Source organism: Halichoeres trimaculatus, unplaced genomic scaffold, assembly GCF_033239565.1.
Source record: "Halichoeres trimaculatus isolate MK-OKI-2021-1 unplaced genomic scaffold, fHalTri1.1 fHalTri1_scaffold_6, whole genome shotgun sequence".
In the NCBI taxonomy this organism is placed as follows: domain Eukaryota; kingdom Metazoa; phylum Chordata; class Actinopteri; order Labriformes; family Labridae; genus Halichoeres; species Halichoeres trimaculatus.
In genome coordinates, this window is record NW_027437184.1 from 27,276,296 (window position 1) to 27,289,761 (window position 13,466).

A 13,466-nucleotide genomic window follows, 5' to 3' on the forward strand; every position below is an offset into this window, starting at 1 on the left:
AGAAAAGCGGAAGGTTAAAAATAGATTGAATTAAAAATTGTTAATTCTTATTGAGATACTATCTACGAGAGGTTATATCATAATTGTAAGATGTTAGGCCAAATAAATAAGATACAATCTTGATTAGGGGACAGTAACTTAACCTATCGTTTTATTTTATTTTTTCATTTTTGTTTTGACTAGCGGAAATGGGCTTCAGTGCTTATGAGTTAATGTTATTGCAAAAAACTCGGCAACAAACGACACTATGAGTTTGCACTCGTTATCAAAATCACAAATATCAGGCATGTCCTCATATTATTTATACATTTGTTCGTGATTTACAAAAGCCTGGTCCGTGACGTAAATGCAGTTTAGTAAGACATGGGTAATCGATCCCAGATCTCAGGCAGGGCAGAGCAATGTTTTCATTCCTGCGATAGTCACTCTGCCATGGCGCCCGTAATGTCGCTGATTAAGGAGGGGACGTCATAGCATCGTGTTATACTTCGCGTTAGTGATCAGTATCTCCTGTGTTTTTCCAATCCAGGTTTCATTCAAACAAAATATATTTTTAAACCCGCCATGACCGTGGAGCAGAATGTCCTCCAACAGCATTCTCAAAAGGTAAGCTTACAGAAGCTAACTCAGGGGCTAACTTTAGCACGAATAGCTACATAGTTTTGGGATGCAAAGTATTTGAAGAGTTAACTGTTCAGCACATTCGGTGTTGAGGTTGGTCTGGAATATTTGTTTTAAATGGCTCAATCGCATTCCGTGGGTTGCAAATGTCTGTAAATTGAAGTAGATTTATTTGCGTCAGGCCTGCCGTTATGCTAACGTTTAGCGTTATCCAATATTTTGCTAGCTGTTAGCCGCTGTGAGCTAACGGTTCTATGTAAAGTTTCATCCAAAACCAGAGAGTTGTTAAATGGATGTTAAAGAGCGTTAATGGGGGCTGGCATTTTTATATAGATATACACTGTTTATAGCCTAATTGGAAAAGTTAGCGTCCTGAGCTAAGTGTGTCGTCAGTAGAAATAAGGCAAAGTGACAGTCACAGATTTACCGTTACACTATACAACCCCATGGTAGTAGCAAGTATGCGTTCTGCTCCTCAGTGTTCATGATGGGGTCAGATGCTTCCTGTCACCAATCCTTTTTGAGAAGTTGGGACGCTGTGGGAAATGTAGACTCAATCATATTATGTTCAACGAGGAAAACAGACCACACATTTTCGTAAAAACTGGCCCATGCATGGCGAATTTAATTTGGAAATTGTGAGAATTAGCGACTGTTGGCGTGGGGATTGTGTTCTTTTTATATTTTTAATGCCAGCAACATGTTTGGTAAAAGCTGGGGGCAATACTTGCAAAGTTGTGAAATCCATAACTTCAGCACCTGGCTTAACGAGTTACATTCAATGGAGATAGCTGCCAACATGTCAGTAACAAGGCTGAGTCTTACTAGACAGAAGAGGGATAAAGCAGATGAGAAAACTGAGGAAGCTGGGTTTTCCAGATGGAAAAAGGAAATGATTGGTAGGGGTAAACTGAGACACTTGCAATATTACCACACCTCTGTTACCATTAATAAATATTATTCTTTTATTTATGTTCTGTCTTCAAAATGTCCAAAAAGGCTTGAGTATGATATTTTTTTTAATTAACAGGAACTCGGGTAAAGATGTGAAAGTCTTATCAGGCAAACATTGCAACTTTTGGAATCTTGTCTGTCAGAGTTATGAAGATGATCAAAATAGTTTGGATAATGTGATGAAATCTCTGTACCCAAGTGTCATGGCTGAAAATCAATATTTGATGGCCGTGATTTCAGGGGTCCCTTGTTAGCATTGGAACAAAATCGGAAACTGTTATGGTTCTCAATGCGTGGGCTCAGGAGCACTTCCAAACAAGTCTTCTCTGCATCTACAAAAGCAAGTTAAGGCTCTAACTTTTAAGAGAGGGTGTGCTAAACTGCAGTTAAAACTCATCTCATATTAGCTATGTGCTGTTATGCATTCTTAAATATGAAAGTCAAAACTGTTGAGGACATTCCACTTTCATAATGAAGGCCTCGATGTCCTCAGCCTCCAAGTGCTTACAGAAGAGGTGATGCAACAGAGTGGTAAACCTGTTCCAGTTTTTATTGGAAATATGTAGCAGGCATCAATTTCAAAATGAGCATTTGTTTTTCAAATTAATGACATTTCACAGTTTCAACTATTAATAAGGTGCAATGCTTTGCAAATCAACACATCCTCTTTCTGATAATATTCTTCGTACAGCCCGCACTTTTTTGGGGCTAAATTTTTCAGGATTTAAAGGGGTACATTTTCTAGCACAGCAGAGCACTTTGCTGAAAACTTGTCCTGTTTTTCGTCACTGTCTTTTTTTGTGTTCAGATGTTTCCTCAGTTACCCCTCAGATGTAGATTGTGATATGTTTGTTGACACAGTATGACCAGAGGCTGCCGGAGAGTCATACCCGAGCCTCGATGCTTGGCATGGATTCTGTAACATTATCCAGACAGCAAGCCAAGTATGTGATGGTTTGTAACAGAGAAAGCAGATCACTAGGTTATATCTGATCACACACCCAGTTTACGCCTGTTCTAAGCTTATGGGGTTATGGGATTTACTCTGACCACCCTGCCCAGCATTGCATAGCTCTGGTTAGTTATGTAACCACTTTACTGATGCTGCTAACCGTGGGTTATATGTTTGCTCTGCTACTATGAATGAAAAGAAAGAATACTTTGCATAAGAGTTATGTAACCACAGTTATGTTGTATCACACCGCCTGCTATGCTGTGTCTCTGTTCTATGGCATGGGCCCACTGTTTTGGACCAAATCTGACATAGCTCACATTGCTGAGAAGACGTGTCTGTGTGAAATTAGCATCTGATGGGATCTAACTGTTGGCTGCCTGGAGCTCAGGCAAAAATAAATACTTATGTGATGACTCAAACTCAGAAGTAGCAGTGTAGCTCAAACCTTACTGTGCTGTCTGACCTCTTTAGGGACGAATGTGCTTGTAGATTTGCATCAGCAGTTAGATCATTAAAAATAATTTTTTTTTGATCAGCTCATCTGATGGGGCTGCATTTTTTTCTCTGTGGGAGCTCCTAGCAGGACTCTATGAGCACATATGTAAATAGTTGTGTGGCATATATGGCTTTAACAATTCATCACTGACTCAAGAAAAATGATTTAAAACAATCTTTTGAGAAGAATTACTTCAATCGATGCATTGATCAAGACTGCGCTTGTACTGAGTAACATTTCTTTGATTACTGGATTAGCCACTGGAATATTCAGTAGATTATTTTATTGCTAAAATATTCAGTACTGCATCTCTAGTAACCAAGGTTATAATAGTTAACTAAAACGAAAACTAAAAATTTTAAATACATTGCAGTTAACTCAAACTAATAAAAACTAGAAAAGAAAACAAAAATGATAAGTAAACTAAAACTGTATCTTGTCTTCACAAAACTAACCAAATAAAGTATTTCCTATTTCTATTTCTATTTCTATTTTCTGTTTCTATTGAAACTAACTAAAATTATAGAGAAAATGCCCTTAGTTTTAGTTTCTGACAATATTAACAGCCTAGAATTTAAATTAATCCGACACATTCTCCCAACCAATGTTACGACAGTTTTAGGCAGTTGTTAGCGCCGTACAGCACCATCATAGCAATGTACTGGGTCGTGCTTGTTTACTGCACTGACCGGCTGTGTGCTGTGCTGCGACGAAACGTAGTGGAGCAATGAATTAGAGCATCTGTAATAGTTTAATTTCATGTGAGTCTGACTTTAATTGTATTTAAGTCTGCCTTTATTGTTACAGAGTCCAAGTTTCTAAATATTTAAGCTCATATTATATGGTTTTATATAGTTTTTGTTTATATTATTTTTATGTAATTTAGGTTAACATTATTTTTATATAATTTATTTTTATATTTTTTATATTAAGTTTTTATAATTTTTTTGTTTTAAAGGCAGCTGCAGCCAGGTCAGAGTCAGCATTAACTGAGCAGTGAGCACTATGTTGGACTGGAAAATGAACAGTATTACAAAATATTCACTCTGACCTTTTTGAATCCTGCATCTGGCAAATTAAGTATGAAAAAAAACTAAAATTAAACTAAAACTAAGCCTTGTTGCAAAAATCAAAACTAAATAAAAACTAGAATGCCTGCTCTAAAACTAATTAAAACTAAACTGTAATGAAAAATAAAATGTCAAAACTAACTAAAACTAAACTATAATGACAAATCCAAAAGTATTATAACCTTGCTAGTAACATATGCACAGTGTTCTTGATTTTTTGTTTGCTGGTTTTGTCAGATTTTTCTGCAATTCCACAATTTCATTTAGCAGACGCTTTTGTACAAAGTGACGTACAACACAAGCAAGAACTTAAACTGAAGGGAAAACCTTAGTGTGAAAAGGTGCTTCAAATTACTTGGCTGCAGGTGCAGCCATCAAGTACTACAAGAAGTACTTTTTTCCATGTGTATAATGTAGCTGTAAGTAACCACAATTAATCACTGCAATAATATAATTCAACAACATTCAATATCCAGTCCTAAATATTCACTAGGAGCTGAATCTGAGACCCTCTGACTCATTCTACCCCTGAGGACAAAGAGAAGGGTCAGATTAAGTGCTTTAGTGTTCCCTGAACAGATGAGTCTTTAGACATCTCCTCAAATAAAAAGGGACTCTGTAGATTGTATAGAGTTAGGTAATTCATTCCACCATTTGGGAACAACAGAGGAGAAAAGTCTGGCTAGAGATTTGGAGACCTGGATGAGGGACCCCAGGTAGGCAGGAGCTGTTCTTGTCAATGTTTTGTAAGCCAGAAGAAGAGTTTTGAATTTGATTGGAGCTGCCACTGGAAGCCAGTGAAGAGAGACTAACAGCGGGGTAACTCGGTCATCTGCAGAGGTTTCAATGTACACGCTGCTGTGCTCCATGCGTGAAATCACAAGGGCCTGTACCAGAAGCTGGGTGGCCTTTTGTATGTGGTAGGGTCCAATCCTTATGTTATAGAGGGCATATCGACAAGATCGAACAAAGTAATTTATGGTGATATTGGTGATATCATGATGCAGAGTTTTAGCGGCACATAAAAAAGAGCCTCCCAACAATAATAGAGAGACTTTCTGAATGGTGAATAGTGACTTAGAGAACATCCTTAAAGGGACAGTTCAGTTTTTTTGAAGTGGGGTTGTATGAGCTCTATGTGACCACTAAGGACATTAGATACAGTACAAAGGTGTCTCCTCTCCCTCAGTAAGACACAGACTGTAATCGATGGTGACGAGGAAATAGGCGCTAACAGGGAGAGACCGTACCAAATTCAAAGGCTATTTTCTCTGCCTACAAGAACTGAAATCAAAAAGTAATACCACAGTTTAAGAGTACGCTACATAAAATAATTTTTAAGTGCATTAAGTCTTCGGAAATATAAACATTTATTAACATCCGTGGATGTTTCCTCTGTATTCCTTTCAGTCGCCATCTGTAGCAGCTCCTCTTCTGTGTGCTCCGGTTCATACAGGTATCCTTTTGGTTCCAAAGTGAATGGAACTACATCGTCGCTGTCATAGTCACTCATTTTGAATTTCCTACGCTGCCTCACAATGCTTAGAGTACAAACAAAAGAATTACGATACTTGATCAAACTTACACGAGGCTACAACCGGTACCTGAAGCATAGCTTGTTTACATTCCCTACAGCTGAAAGGAGGAGGGGGACGGAGCGCACTAGCGCTGCGAGGAAGGACACATGACCAGTTAGTTAGGTCCGGATAAATGTTTATATTTCCGAAGACTTAATGCACTTAAAAAATATTTTATGTAGCGTACTCTTAAACTGTGGTATTACTTTTTGATTTCAGTTCTTGTAGGCAGAGAAAATAGCCTTTGAATTTGGTACAGTCTGTCCCTGTTAGCGCCTATTTCCTAGTCACCATCGATTACAGTTTGTGTCTTACTGAGGGAGAGGAGACACCTTTCTACTGTATCTAATGTCCTTAGTGGTCACATAGAGCTCATACAACCCCACTTCAAAAAAACTGAACTGTCCCTTTAAGCTCATATATCTGTTCAGTCAACATACATATCTGTAAAAGTTAGATATGTGTTGTGTTGGTGAAAGTGTATCAGTGTCTTGTGGGAGTAAGTCAGTCATTAGAGTTGCCCTCCATCATCAAAGAGGCTCATTATAGCAAAGGTGTGGTGCTGGTTTTCATGTAGTGACCTGTTGAGAGTGAAATGAGGTCATGTTTGAAGAACTATTAATCCCAGGAGACATTTGTTTTTGTTTGCGACTCCTCTCTCACATGCACGTACCAAGCAGCCGAGGACGAGGCTGCAGATTCTCTGGGAATGCCCCCGTCTACAGCTTGCTGTAAAACCTCAAGCAGAGAATTATGTGGTGTTATTCACAGGCTGCCTTTTAATGGCTGATGACCAGCGTGAAAGAGAGCCATGCCAGACATGTCTCATAGAGACGAGATCTGTGTGTGTATGTGAGTGTATGTTTGTGTTTGTGTGGGTGTGAGTCTGTGCCCACATATCTGAGTAACTGGTCTTGTGGTTGACTTGGCCTAAATCTGTCAGAGGTGTAACTTCCCTCACACTTCACCAACCAGGCCACTCTCCATGCCAACAAACCTGCATCTATCAGTCTCTGTCAGTGACTCAAACACTCTGCCATCTTCTTGTTTACTTCTCCTCAGTGGGTGAAACATGGCAGGTGTAAAACTGTTAGAAGTGCAAGAGTTAAATCTCTCCACACACCAAACACTGGCAGCCATAATAATCAAATCAAATCAGATCAAACTTTATTTATAAAGCGCTTTTCATACAAAAGATATAAGTCAAAGTGCTTTACAGTACAATTAAAAACAAACATGCCACCCTTTGCCCACCAACCATAAACCCACAGTCAACAGAAACTAAACTAACCTATCTTTTTTCCCCCAGTTGTTAATCTGTGAAATTTGTCGTTATCCTAAACAGGCATGTTAAATAAGTCAAAGCACACAGTCATGTGGTATTTACTAGCCTCCTGCTGTGACCTTACATGCTCCCCACTGAGTTGTGAATGCTTGTCTCGTAAACTGTGGGCACGGTCACGGCCCCGACAAATTGGGTGCAGTGCATTATTTATGTGCTGTTACTCTTACAAAGCTGTGAACTTTATTTACACCCACCGCACAGACACTATGGCCTTGGGGTTTGGAAAAGCACCCGTCTCAAGAGCTTACATGAGCACCTGTAGCTGAAATCTTGTTTGAGAACAGGTACAGAAAAGCTCCCTGGAGGCTACAGAATCTGAGCGTCTAACTTCAGGAAAGTGCAGAGAAATAACTTTCTGATGTCCCGACTGAACAGTCATTAAACACTTCTTTTGATACTACTGTTTGATGGATAAGTTTTATAGAAGTATCCCTTTGAAAAAATCTTCAAACATCTTTTTTTATGTCTACAGTGTAGGGATAGGTACTTTTTACATTTGAAACAATATGGTACTGATGCCTGGTATCTGGCAATATATATCAGTATTCAATGGTACTAGTTTTCGGTACTTTTGTGTGTGTTTATGTAGTAATAAATGAAAACTTGTCTAATAATAAAATCTCAAAGTTTTCAGTTTAACATATTTATTTCCAATATAAATAAACTTACAATGCTGTGTTCATGTCCAGCATTAAAACCACCTTCTCTTCTACCCCCTCACAGTCGCAAGGATGTGTCTAGGTTCCGAAACATGGTACCATTAGATTTTACACAAATCAGTACTTGGTACTACATATGGTTTTCAGTTGGTACCTATGAAAGTACCTAATTCGGTATCCTTTCCTAGACGGTATGAGAATTTGAAACACGGCTATTTACCGTAAAACTTGTAATAAAAACCCGGTCATACTGGCAAACCATGCTGTCTGTGAATGTGTTGGGGCGAGAGCTTGAGGAGAAATGTGAACGCAACAATGAACAAATGGCATCCCGTCACACAAATTACATAAATAACTTAAGGGTATTTATTTTGGTTATATAATAAAAAAACAAGGTTTGGACCTGATTTATGAGAGCTGTAAGTCTAAATAACTCCTGCTGTGATCTGGCATTTTATGGAAAGTAAAATTCACTCAACTTCCGGGGGGGGTTGGTGCCTCTGTCAGGGCGGGCCGCCCCCACCTATATAATGGTAGAGGAAATGCTGTAGTTTTAATGCAGTCGCACACTTTTTTGGGGAGAAAAGGCTTCCTGCTGCTACACATTTTTGGAAAGTTACTGCACTGAACTGCCAACCAAGTATTTTCAAACCCTAACAAATGCCTATGTTTAGTTAGTGTGGCCTCCTCCTGATGCGGTTGGTTAGGATCAAAATTAAATATGTCTGTACTTTTGTTTCTCTTCATCCTGGTGGTGGTATATCTCTACAAGATATTCATACACATTACTGAAATCAAATCTTGGCAAAAACGTTATTTTTTTATGCGGGCAAAAAATGAGGCACAAGTGTTGCATTTCAATTGTGAGTGCCCAAAACTTTCAGTTTTTTCTACATATCTCAATTTCTCATTCTGGGGTTGTATGGTGATGTACACATTTGTCACCTTAAAATGTTTGAAAATGAACAAGCCTTTGCTGCACCTCTGAATAGTTTTTCAATGAAGGCCAGCTTTTGCAGAGCTCCCTTTGCTGGCCAGGCGTTTACGGTGGCCACATGACTGTAAACTGTGGATACAGGAGTGGGGCACAGTCTGTGGTTGTGTTAGTAGTAAGATATGAACGGACACACTGTTAGCAGCCAATTGTCTGAGACGTGTGTTACTGTTTTCTCAAGTTGGAGGGTGTCTTGAATCAAAGCACTCTCCCATTTTTAATTTATTCACTAAAATGTTGACTATTCAAAAATCAAAAATGGTAAAAGTGTGTATGAGACACCAAATCTACTTATTGAGATAAAAGTTGAAAAATATTTTGGCTTTTTTATTTTGCTTTGAATAATTGTTTTGAAAAATGGTGGCATCAGTAGTTTTGATTGCATATTCTAAGCTGAAATAAAAAGAGACAAAACAAATTATAAGTAGCAGCTCTAAACAGTTTTCTTTCATCATTTCATGAGAGAAATAGAAATAGAAATAGAAATAGAAATAGAAAATACTTTATTCAACCCTGAGGGGAAATTCAGGAGTCACAGCAGCATTTAAGGAAACAAAAATAAGAAAGTGTATAGAAAGTGCAAAAAGGTCCATAAGAAAATAGATGACGACATCTATGATGATGATGGCATTGATTGTTATTGTTTGCTGCTGCTGGTTTTCCTAAAACAGATTTTAAAAACGTCCAACACTTAGATGATGTCCGCTGTGTTAGAAACAGGCTCTAGTACTGAGCACTAAACCAGCAAACCCCCTTATAACTGACACAAGTATCTGCTGCCTGCTTCAGCCTCTACAACTGTCAGAGAGAAGCCGGAGTCCGTCTCACTCCAGACTGAAGCCTCCAGCCTCAGATACTGACATGAAGTGCTCTCTGCCTTTATTTATAGAGCATTTATTCAAGCTGTGCACTGCAGGTGAAGTGTGGTGAGGTTGTACAACCGTCCAGGTGGGGCTGACATCAGTAGGTCACCAGACTTTCATAAACTTTTAGGAGGGATGTGAATCAATACCTTGATAGTACTTTTTCAAGTGAATTAGATATGACAGTCAGGGATTTATGATATGTTTGACGGTTAACTTCAGTGCAGTTGGTGCTGATACAGATCAGTCACCAGTGTCTAAGGCTACGTTCACAGCATGCCGCAGGCCTTAATGCTTAAATCTGATTTCATTTTGTTTGACTGTTCAGATTACATTTTAAATGTGGCCTGTCTGCATACTGCAATGTGATCAGCTCATACTCCTGACGTGCTCAGTTGAACATTAATGACGTCACACACACACACAACAGTTTTTACAGACCTGAACATGGCGGTGGTCTCTTTGACTTATGTTTTCTGATAGAAACAGAGTGAGGCAGAAGCTGGCATGTTTGTGAGCAGGTTGTGTTAAAAGGAGCAGGAGGAGAAAGGTTGTTCATTGAGCGTGACTCCTGCCTCTGTTTTTGTCTGTGGCACAGAACTGTTACGTGCGTCACTCCAGATTGATGTCAAAGTCATAGTAAGTTAAATGCAACCTGGCTGTTCAGACCACAGTCGCCTTCAAAAAAATCTGATATGTTTCCGATTTGGTACTTCATTCAACTTATTTAGGAACTATTATCTCTTCACTTGTGTCCAGCTTTTGAAGGATTTAATTCTTGATTTAGATGAAAAGTTCCTTTTTAATCTTTCAATTTTGACCCCTATAGGATGTATTTGTCAGAACCTTGTTGTCCATCATATCCTGCTTTAAACATACCCCCTGAACTGTAACCTTTGTCATTTTTTCTCTCCTCTCTTAGCACCAACAGACGCTACTAAACCAGTTGAGAGAGGTTACAGGCACCACAGACGTTCAGCTGCTTCAGCAAGCCTTGCAGGTACATCACCACACACGTGTGTTTAAAAACCACCCACAGAGCAAATTAAAAAACATATATTTAACGAGAAAAGCACTCAGAGAGTGCAGACCTCTGCCAAGCATATTGTGATTTTCACGCTAAGTCCTACTTAATGTTATACTCCCTTTCAGCAGACTGACTGCTTCAATTCGGTGTTAGTTGCAGGTTTGTACGATAATTTGTTACCTGATAGTGTAAAAAATATGATGGCCCAGTACATTTTTCATATTCCAGATCTTAGTATCCAGAATATTGTCAGGATTTGAATCGTACTTTAACATCTGTCAGAAATTATGGTGACCTTGTCTTGTATTGTTTGCAAAGCAATCCAATAATTTATCATGGAGTTATACACACATATGGTGAAAACAGCCCTATCACACAATGATAAAGAATCCTTTAAAAAAAAGTTCCGGATCCAGACAGAGATCCAGATCACCTCTAAAATTTAATCTCTTCTTCATTATTCCATTTTAAACATTTCCCGAAAATTTCATGAAGATTCGTTTGTTAGTTTTTGAGTTATGTTGTTCACAGACAAACAAACAAACAAACTCTCCAAAAAACATAGCCTCCTTGACAGAGGTAATTATTTTAAATTTGAACACTCATCTGAAACAATTTAATAGTGTGATCAAACTGCATTCCTGCACAAAACCACAACCCGCTATGACCTCAGCGGTGGAGTGAAGTGGGACTTATAAAACACACAATGTCACAGATTTACACAGAAATAATGTTAGTTAGTTTTTTGACACAACACCCACAGTTACCAAGAACTAATTTATCACAAAGACATTTGGAAAAGTCTGAAACACCCTTGAATTCAAAGTGAAGTTACTTTTACTCATTAACACCCCTTTGTGTGTTTATAGTCAGCTGGTATAAGCTTTAACAAACCCTCTGTTTCTGCAGGTGAGCAATGGAGACCTGGCCGAGGCTGTGGCTTTTCTGACGGAGAAGAATGCAAAGGTTCCTCAGCAAGATGAGACGACCTACTACCAGACATCACAGGTGGCAAGCGACAGATACATCAGTGTGGGCAGCCAGGCAGATACAAGTGAGTAGAAGATCTTAAACAACCTGCAGGCTTTTGATGGTTGATAGAATATTTGAATAGATGGTTAAATACTTTTGGTTTTACTCTGTATTTTCAATTATGGCTTAAAAGTACAACAGATAACCAGACATGAAGGGTTTGGTACTCTGTATGAGGACGGTTAATGTTCTGTTTTGAAATTAAAATTCAGTTCTAATTGAAAGGTACAACAATTTTGCTTTCAATTAGAACACATTCAGGAAAATCAGAATAGGGCAAACTCATTATCAACAGGTCAAACTTTGATAAAACTGGAAACCAGAAAGGGACAAAAAAATTAAAGTTGCCCTGTTTTGAGAATTAACTGCTTCATCAATTGACAGAATTAAAACAACTTTGTAGTTGAACTGTGGATTAATCCCTCCAGCTGTTAATCATGCAAACATAAAGAGTCTGCAGTCTCAGTTTCAAAGATACTCGAGACAGCGCAAAAACAAGGCGTATGCCAGTGTGATCATGTATGTTTCTCCTTTTCTCTGTGCGTGTTCTTAACATAGATGTAATCGATCTGACTGGAGACGATAAAGATGATCTGCAGAGAGCGATCGCCCTCAGCCTGGAGGAGTCGAACCGGGCGTTCAGGGAGACGGGCATCACTGATGAGGAGCAGGCCATCAGCAGGTGGGCCTCACAGCATCCTTGATGGATAACAGCAAAATATGCCAAGAAATTCTGGATTCAGTATCCGAGCAAACACTTAAGAACACCCACACTCACCCTGCCTTAGATGAATATCCACACTAAACAGTACCACCTACATGGGTTGGCCCAGGGTGGGATAAAATGTATCATGTTTGCATTTTTTGTTGCATAATGCTGATTGTTAACTGACATGAAAATTGAAACACAGAATCCTTTACTGGAATCAGGGATGTCCTGAGCTGAACCTGCAGATTCTTCTTGATATGATCAGGCATTTTTGAAAGTCAGTGTTTGATAAAATAAAGATAATACTGACAAGTTTTTACAAAAATTCCAAAATAATTATAGATATTGACTGCAACACCTGTCGTAACCTAACATTTAACCCACAATGCATTGTGTCATTGAGCAGGTGGATTTGAAAAGTTAACATCAGCAGTCCTACAGAGGTGAAAATAGCATGCCTCTTTCTACCCTAACATGAAAAATCAGCTAGGCAAATTGTCATTTTAACCCTGCGTGGACTGGAAAGTATTTATTTATTTTACCATCAAGTCCAAAAACCAAACAATTGGTTTGGTCTGCTACAGGTGCATTGCACTGCTGTTTGATTATAATGTCCAAAGACACCACGCTGAAAAACATGCCGTGTTTCAGACAAAGTTTCCTGAGGGATATCATGAGGGGGTGACCAAAATTCAGAGTCTGACTGCGTCTTGCAACCGGAGCGGCACTACAATGAAGCAGACTTGGAGAGGACCACAGCAGCTTAACTTTGCTGCAAAAAAGTGCTGTAGAGTCTTTTGGTAGCCCTCCACTCCCTTAAAAGACTGCAAATTTAAAAATGTGCTAAGCATCTTGGAACATCTAATGTATTGTTCTGAAGAGGAACTTAGGTCTATGCTAGGGCTGCCCATCTTTCAGCCTAACAATTAAAACAGTGAACAATCATAATACATAATTTTAAAATATATTTTTATTGCATTTTCATGGACATACATCTATTATTATCAGAGACACAAAAGCCAAAGTGGACAAGGAAGGAACACTTAGGGTGCTAGTGAAACGTATCGAGCACCGCTTGAGCATGAATGAAAACCTCCTAGGAATACAAAAAAAAATATATACCAAAAAAAAAAGTATATATTAAGCACAATGCAATACAAAAGT

General features: G+C 38.7%; 1 protein-coding gene across 2 annotated transcripts in view; it reads left to right on the forward strand.

Moving 5' to 3' along the window:
- Positions 1-357: 357 nt before the first annotated feature.
- usp25 (ubiquitin specific peptidase 25) overlaps positions 358-13,466 on the forward strand; it is a 56,870-nt gene continuing 43,761 nt past the window's right edge. For both annotated transcript variants that reach the window (XM_074671936.1, XM_074671935.1), the window contains exons 1-4: positions 358-606; positions 10,457-10,534; positions 11,471-11,615; positions 12,152-12,275. In XM_074671936.1, the coding sequence (XP_074528037.1) occupies positions 565-606; positions 10,457-10,534; positions 11,471-11,615; positions 12,152-12,275 (389 nt within the window). In that variant the 5' untranslated portion in view covers positions 358-564. The remainder of the gene's footprint in view (positions 607-10,456; positions 10,535-11,470; positions 11,616-12,151; positions 12,276-13,466) is intronic.